We start from the raw sequence: 8,988 nt of genomic DNA on the forward strand, positions 1-8,988 counted from the left end.
ATTTGGGGCGGAAAATTGGGGCAAATGAAGAAGAGTTCTTAGGCTAGATTCTTGAGGTTTTGAATGGGACTTTGATATCGGATTTCAGTAGATTTTGTATGGCTAGACTCGTGGTTGAGAGGGATTTCGTCTTTGATGACTTTTATCAAATTTCGAGACGTGGGCCCCAGGGGCCGACTTTTGAGCCGATTTTTTATTTTGATTAATGATTTAGCATTTTCTCATAGAGTTGATTCATTTAGCACGTATTGATTATATCGCATCGTTTATGCCAAGATTTGAGGCATTCAGAGGCCGGAGGCAAGAGACTGTTGGAGTATAGATTTGCTCTAATTGAGGAATGTAACAGTTCTAAATTTGGTTTCGAGTGTATGAAACCCCGTATTACGTGTCATGTATTTGGTTTTACGATGACGCACATGCTAGGTGACGGGTGTGTGGGCGTGCACCGTAGGAATTGTGACTTGGTCAAATTCTGTGGGACTATGTAATAAATAATCTGCAGTTATCTATTATTTCTCCATGTATTAGAGAAAATGAAACACAAATCATGTTTAGACTACGTGTGTGCATTGTAGGGACAGATCTCGTGCACATATTGAATTAGTTGCTAAATTTCTGTCTTGTATTCAGTCACAGTTTATTTGTATATTACATCTCAGCCTCTGTTGTTCCTTGTTGATGCATCATATCATTGTTGTCTGGGCTAGTTATTATGATTTCTGAGAGCCTGAGAGACAGGAGAAGTTGATGGCTGAGTGAGGCCGGGGGCCTGTTTGTGAGATATTATACTATAGCACGTGAGTTGTCCGTGCGGAGCTAGATATTATGATACATCACGTGAGTTGTCTGTGCAACACGTGAGTTGTCCGTGTGGATCATGATATTATGTTATAGCACATGAGTTGTCCGTACAACACATGAGTTGTCCGTGCGGATTATAGTGCTTGGGCTGAAGGATCCCCTCCGGAGTCTGCACACACACCCTAGTGAGCGCAGGTACCTATTGAGTGCAAGTACCGAGTGCTGAGTGAATGGGAAGGTTGAGCGACTGTGGCTCTGAGATGATGCATTTTATTTTCATATTTGTTGCACTTAGCTACCACGTATCACTGTCTTTATAATTTCTAAAAGATATTACACTCTATTTCAGTTGAACTTGACATGAAATTAATGTTTTGACTTTAATTGTCGAACTTGAGAGCATGTCTACTTTCTTATGTTGAAATCACTGTAATTGAACTATAATTGTGAAGCTCATCACTACTTTTAGTATTTTTATTTAGTATTGTTACTTGATGAGTTGGTTGTACTCATACTACACCCTGCACTTCGTGTGCAGATCCAGGTGTTTTCGGACACAGTGGGTGTTGATTTCTGCGCTCAGCTGATCTTCTGGAGATTTTGAGGTAGCTGCTGACGTTTCGCAGACCTTGTTTCTCCTTCCCTATCCTTCCACTTATTGTATTTGGTTTTAGATTTTCATAGACAATATTTTTCAGACTTGTGATGTATAGATGCTCATGTACTTAGTGACACCCCGATGTTGGGGATTTCTGTGTTGTATTTTGGATTTCTATCCTGTTTATGGGAAATTGTTATCCTTTAAACTATTTTTAATCCATTTTCTATGAAGTGTTGGAGTTGTTTCCTAAATGTCATCTTGCGTGGTACCACGATAGGTGCAATCGCGACAGGTTAGGATTTTCGGTCGTGACACAAGCCTGCCCATTTGTTCGAATTGACCATCTATTTGAACCATGCACCTCTAGTGAGCACTTGAATTTGTTATAAACTTTGTAAAAGTTGAAGTGGGGTGTTTGGTTTGGCTTTCAAGTGGAACTACTAAAATAAAGAGAAAGGTGCACAGTTTCGAAAAAGTAAGAGCCACTTGAATTGAAAAAGAAAGAAAAGAAATATAATAATTGTATGATTGTGAACATTATTCTTTGATAATGGTGACTCTTGGTGTAATTGTGCTTCAATAAGTAGGGAGTTAATGCAATTTGATGTGAAGGTGGAGTTATGGTTTGACATAAGTGTGCGGCACATGAATGTTGTTTCTGGGAGTTAGTTAATTCTTTCTATCTTGAGTTCCTAATTGTTATTAAGTTCTATTATGTGTGGAACTACTCTCTATTGTTGTGTGAGGGCACTTAATTCATGAAAGAAAGGTAATGCTTGACATATGTGTTAGAGTAAGTGAGCGGGTTATAAATAATTTGTGGTGCTTTTGAGTCAAATTTTGAGGCGAGGATGTTACAGTATTGTACTTAATCTGTTATAAATATTCTTGGTGTGATGAATTAGAAGAGTTGTTTAAAAAAGATCGTGTCTTTGTGAAGTGTAGTTTGATTGCTCAAGGACGAGTAATAGTTTAAGTGTGGGGTGTTGATAGTAGCTATAATTATGTATTTTAGTTGCTTATTGCACTCTAGATGTTGCAGAGCTAATTCGAGATATTTGAAGATTTGAAGTCTGAGTAAAAGCCCAAGGGATTAAGCCGGGATCGTGTCCGGAGGTCGAGGACCAAATTTGGACGTCACAAATCGAAAAACAATTCGTACTCTAAGAAATCCTAACTGTTGCTGTGTGTGGGGCACCGCGACTGTACAAATCTCTGCTGCCTATCAGAATTAGCTCTATAGATTTCCCCATTAATGCCCCGCGTGGCGCGTCCCCCAATGCACGTATTGTACTTAATCTGTTTTAAATATTTTTGGTGTGATTAGTTAGGAGAGTTATTTAAAAAGGTCATGTCTATGCGAAGTGTAGTTTGATTGCTCGAAGACGAGCAATGGTTTAAGTGTGTGATGTTGATGGTAGGCTATAATTACGTATTTTAGTCGCTTATTGCACTCAAATTCACTGCTGTTTATTCGTGTTTGAGGTTTAATTGATAAAGCATTGCACTAATTATGTATTATGTCTTGTAGTAGTGATTCCGAGCTATGTAGATGTTGTAGATCTAATTCGAGCTATTTGGAGCTTTGAAATCTGAGTAATAGCCCAAGGGATTAAGCCGGGATCAAGTCCGAGGGGTTGAGGACCATGTCTGGACGTCAAAAATTGATGAAAAATCCATACTTTGAGAAATCCTAACTATCGTTGTGCGTGGGGCGTCATGATTGTACAAATCTCTGCTGCCTGTTAGAGTTAGCTCTCTATATTTCCCCACTATTGCACAGCATGGCACGTCATCCCATGCACGTATTGTACTTAATCTGTTTTAAATTTTTTGTTGGTGTGATGAGTTAGGATAGTTGTTTAAAAAGGTCGTGTATATGAAGTGTAGTTTGATTGCTCGAGGACGAGCAATGGTTTAAGTGTGGGGTGTTAATGGTAGGCTATAATTACGTATTTTAGTCGTTTATTGCAATCTAATTCACTGCAGTTTATTCGCGTTCGAGTTTAATTGATATTGTTTTGCACTTATTGTGTGTTTTATGCCTTGTGGGAGTGATTCCGTGCTATGTAGATGTTACTGAGCTAAATCGAGCTACTTGGAGCTTTGAAGTCTGAGTAAAAGCCCAAGGGATTAAGTTCGGATCATGTCCGGGGGTCGAAGACCAAGTCTGGACGTCAGAAATCGAAGCAAAATCCGTACTATGAGAATTACAAATCTCTACTTCCTGTCAGAATTAGCTCTCCGGTTTTCCCAACTAATTCCACACATGGCGCGTCGCCCTATGCGGCATGCCTGTGCAAGTTTTACAGAGTAATTTTCCTATTTCGGCTAGGATAAGATGATTTCGTCTAGGACCGACCCTACTTGGTATAAAACATGGAAAACATTATTTTCTGCACTTTTGACACATATTCAACCTAAGGAGGCAAAGGAGGAGTTGGAAGAACACGAGCACAAGGATTTCATCATTCCTTCTTCACTCAAGACACGAGTTTGGATTGAGTTTATGTTTTCCTATAGTTTTATTTTACATGTGATGAACTGCTCCATGTCTATAGAGTAGTTCTCTTTAGGGTTTGATAGATTTGGTGTATTCATGATTGTTTGTGGATTATAACTCTAATTTTATGTATTGAGGCATTTTTGGATGATTTAACTATTGCATCTATATTCACTTGTTCATGTAACTTAGAGCGCAAATTGTGATATCTTTGCATTATATTGCTGGTTGAGTTCATTAATTCTTCTTAGTAATCGAAAGAAGGTAGTTGAATCATTGATTAAACCTAGTTTGGAGAATAATCGAAAGAAGTTTTCCTAAAGACCAATCCACTACTCATTCATTTATATCTTCACGTGTTTAAATTGGTTCATCTTGTGAGGTTAAAACTTAATCGAGAGAGGTATTTTTGCTGAACATTTAAACTAATAATTTATTGAATTTGAGAGACTTGGTTGAGCATTAGAAGTGAATTATCTAGATTTAGATCCCAAACAATTGTCTTGCACCTATACTATCAACCCCTATTTTCTCCCACTGATAACTTCCTTGCTTATTTTTATTTCAATTGTCATTAGTCAATAGCTTTAGACACTCAATTAATTTTAGTTAGAAATCATATAAATCTAAATTGTCGATCATCTTGAATAGCAATCAAGCTAGAAACTACGAGAATACTGTTTAAATCTAATCCCTGTGGATACGATATTATACTATTCTATATTTGATTAGCTAGCAGAATTTAAGTGTGTGTTTTGCGCTCGTCTCCAGGTCCGTCTCCTAAATTTCAACTGCCTCAACAGGCTCAACCACTTTCTTCTTTCCCTTTGCAGCAGATTTTATTTTACTCTCTTCTAAGGCTTTTTCTAGTTTTGCCTCACTCTGCTTCTTCTGACTCCTTTTAGCTCTTCCTCTTGTAGGAGGAGTCTCTACAGGGATAGAAGAGGCAGCCTTTCTCTTCTTGTTTGCCTTAGCAGTTCCAGGGATTTTAACTTATGAACTATTCTTCCGTTTAGGATTGTAACTATCAAACACTCGTTTCAATAGGTCTTCGAGGGGTTCCTTCACATATGGAATAGGTTCTTGAACATTCTTCCCTAACCTAACCAACCCAACAACAGCTTCTCCAGACTCAATACCCCTTTTTTCTCCTCAAACTTTCTTCCTCTCCAGCATATTCCTCACTCCACACTACCATGGCTCCTATTTATTCAGTAAAACCAACAGTAGTGTGTGAAGATTCAGCCACTCCTTTTCCCATTCCCCTCATATCAAATTGAGCACCCTCACTCTCTTTTCCCTTTTTATTTTTATGTTTACCACCCTGTTTTCCAGATTCAGTTGTTTTAACCCCAACCATAGTTTCTACCCAAACAAACCTATTTTCCAGATTTTTAGCAACCTTAGAGATTGTCTCAGATGTAATTCATGAACCAGATGTTACCTGCTTTATTTCAGATGAAACAGTTTCTTCCCCCTCAGTTACACACTTAAATGATTCTTTAGATTTCTGGGGTTCTTTTGCCCGACTTGCTTTTAACTGTTCGTTGATTTTCTTGATTTGTTCTCCTCCATCGACTACCTTACGAGTAATCATCTTGAACCTTCCTTTATTAGAGGTGTGTATGGGTGAAGGTGTGATCGATGGTGTGGGTATAGTTTCCTTGGGTGGTGATGAGGGATTCCCATAAGGGTTTACCATTGATGTGCTTGGATGAGTGTTTTAGAAAACATGAGAGAAGATTATGAGAGTTGTTTGACGGCATGGTAGTTAAGAAGTGGAAAAATGGGTAAGTTCAAATCAAATTTAAAGAGGGAGAGTTTAATTGGGTAACGACAGTTTTTCCAGAAGCTCAGAAGTCTAATCTAACTGCGAGTCAGTTTGAAAAGACATTGAAGACTCTCCCTATCATCTAGGCATTTATTACATTTTGGGACTCTTCTTGGGTGAAATTGGTTCATTTTGTAACGTATAAGGTCAAGGAAGGTTTGGTTCTTCACTGATAAATATCTTGTGTAAGTCTAAATTTTTCAAGAGAATAAAGATAATATCATTAGATATTAATGAGACATTTTAGCACATGGAACAAGAGTATACTAGTGAAAGTATGAGACTGGGCAAAACCTAATTTAATTTTGTATAAAATTCACAAATTATCTAACCAATTTTTGGGTTAGAACTGGTTCCTTTTAAGTGATCTTAATCATCCCTAATTCTAACATGTTCCTTTCAAAGTGAACTCTACTTAGAGCTTTTGTGAAGATGTCACCTATTTGCTTGTCAGTGTCACATAATTCCACAGTGATCAAACACTTTTCATAGTTGTCCCTCAAAAAGTGATGCCTAACATCTATGTGCTTAGTTCTTTTGTGATGAACCAGGTTCGTGGTCATACTAATTGCACTAGTGTTATCACAAAAGATGGGGATACAACATAAATCAATTCCAAATTCCATTAATTATTGTTTGATCCACAACAATTGAGCACGATATGAGGCAACAACAACATACTCAGCTTCAGCAGTAGATAAGGCCACAGAAATTTACTTTTTGGTGGCCCAAGACACAAGACATGAGCCAAGAAAATATGCCATACCCAAGGTGCTTTTTCTATCCACAAGAAAACATGCATAATCAGCATCAACATATCCCACTAAGTTGAAATTACTACCTTTTGGACACCATAGACAAAGCTCAGTGGTACCTTTTACGTATGTCAAGATCCTCTTGAAAGCAGTCAAGTGAGACTCATTTGGATTTGCCTGTTATCTAGCATAAAGTCCTACACTAAACATAATGTCAGGTCTACTAGCAGTGAGATATAACAAGGAGCCAATCATTCCCCTATACAACTTCTGATCAACGAATGAACCAGGTTCATCTACATCCAATTTTGTGGTTGTTGCTATATGAGTGTCAATTTCTTTGGAATATTCAATTTTAACCTTCTAGCAACTATTTCACATACTTCTACTGATGCGTCATACTTCCATTTTGAAATTTGTTTATTATGTAAACCTAAGAAGAAATTAAGCTCACCCATCAAAACTCATTTCAAATTCACTCCCCATTAATTTAGCATAATCTTTACTTAACTTATTAGTAGTTGCTCCAAAGATTATATCATCAACATATATCTTGACTACCAAGAGATCTTTATCTTTTTCTTTCAAGAATAAAGTGTTGTCAATTTTACCTCTCTTGTAGCCATGCTCAAGCAAGAATTTTGACAATCTTTTATATCATGCTCTTGGAGCCTGCTTGAGCACATAAAGTGCCTTGTCAAGTTTGTACATATGATCAAGACATTCCTTGCTTTCAAAGCCTGCAGGTTGCTTGACAGACACTTATTCCTTTAGACAGCCATTGAGGAATGCACTCTTGACATCCATTTGATGGAGAGTAGATGCCACGTAGGTAGCAACAGATATAAGGAGTCTAATTGCTTCGAATCTTGCAACTGGGGCAAACGTCACATCATTGTCTATGCCCTCCTCTTGACTATATCCTCGAACCACCAATCTTGCCTTGTTCCTTGTAACTATTCCATCTTCATCATGTTTGTTTCTAAAGATCCATTTTGTGACAATTATTGATATGTCCTTGGGTATTGGTACCAGATGCCAAACTTGACATCTTTCAAACTGGTTGAGTTCATATTGCATTGCATTCACCCAGTCTACATCCTGCAAAACCTCGGTAACATTTTTAGGTTCAATAAGAGATAAAAAAGCATCGAAAGCACAAAGATTCTTCAAAGAAGATATGGTTTTGATTCCAGAGGTTGGATCAGTAATTATTTTCTCAATGGAATGAGAAGTTTGATACTTGTAAGGTTTCACAACCAGCTGGCTTCCCCTAGATTCTCCGTCAATATTTTGTCGCTGAGGAATAGGTTCATAGACAGGTTCCCTTGAGGTTTGAGGATCAGTTCCTCTTTGTTCAGTTCCCCATGTCAGGTTGCCCTGGGTGGAAGGACTTGTTCCATCACCTGTTCCTTCCTCTGATGCAGCTTCAGTCTTGGCTGTGGTTTCATTTGAGTTTCTTACCAGCCCAATCGTTTCATCATCATGTTCCTGCCTCTCAGAAAGAATGTTAGTTTCGTTAAAAACCACATGTACACTTTCTTCTACGCACATAGTTCTTTTATTATAAGTCTTATAAGTTTTACTCTGTGAAGAATATCCCAAGAATATTCCCTCATCACTTCTGGGATCAAACTTACCTAGGGAGTCTTTACCATTATTTTGCACAAAGTACTTGCATCCAAATGCCCTAAGATGGGATATATTAGGTTTTCTCCTTTAAATAACTCATAGGGAGTCTTCTCGATAAGAGGTCTAGTCATGCACTAATTTATGATGTAGCATGTAGTGATCACATCTTCTGCCCAGAAACTATGTGACAGTTTACTATAAAGAAGCATAGTCCTAGCCATTTCTTCCAATATCCTATTCTTTCTTTCAACAACTCCATTTTGCTATGGAGTCCTAGGAGCAGAAAATTATGATTTATGCCATGCTCATCACAAAATTCAATAAATTTAGCATTCTCAAATTCAGTACCATGATCAGAACTAATTGATGCAAGTTGATTATCTAGTTGTTCTGAATTTTTCTAACAAATGAAGTGAACATGTCAAATGCTTCGTCTTTAGACGTTAAAAACAATATCCAAGCAAACCTGGAGTAACCATCAACAAGAACCATAACATATCTCTTACCACTCATGCTCAGTGTTCTCATTGGACCACAAAGATCCATATGGACCAGTTCCATCATCTTAGTAGTGCATACCATTTTCTTGCTTTTGAAAGAGGATCTTACCTGCTTCCCACTTGCACAAGCCTCACAAACTCTATCTTCTTTGAACTTAATGTTAGGCATCCCTATCACCAAGTCCTTAGAGACTAGTTTTTTGAATTGGCTTAGACTGGCATGTCCAAGTCTTTTGTGCCAAATGAGGGGATAATTATCCAACACACTTAAGCAAATGAGTTCATTATCTGAAAGTGTGGACAGATCCACAACATATATGTGGTTTACTCTTTTTTCCGGCAAAACTATCTTGTTAGTGCTA

The 8,988-nt window shown here is 37.8% G+C and overlaps 1 protein-coding gene across 1 annotated transcript; it reads right to left on the bottom strand.

The window, feature by feature from the left end:
- Positions 1-4,688: 4,688 nt before the first annotated feature.
- On the bottom strand, positions 4,689-5,610 carry LOC138901678 (uncharacterized). Its single transcript, XM_070189456.1, has 3 exons — positions 5,353-5,610; positions 5,134-5,232; positions 4,689-4,877 (listed from the first exon to the last, which is right to left on the bottom strand). The coding sequence occupies exons 1-3, from the start codon at positions 5,608-5,610 to the stop codon at positions 4,689-4,691; spliced, it is 546 nt and encodes a 181-aa protein (XP_070045557.1).
- Positions 5,611-8,988: the final 3,378 nt, after the last annotated feature.

The sequence above is a fragment of the Nicotiana tomentosiformis genome, chromosome 11 (genome assembly GCF_000390325.3).
Source record: "Nicotiana tomentosiformis chromosome 11, ASM39032v3, whole genome shotgun sequence".
Taxonomy (NCBI): domain Eukaryota; kingdom Viridiplantae; phylum Streptophyta; class Magnoliopsida; order Solanales; family Solanaceae; genus Nicotiana; species Nicotiana tomentosiformis.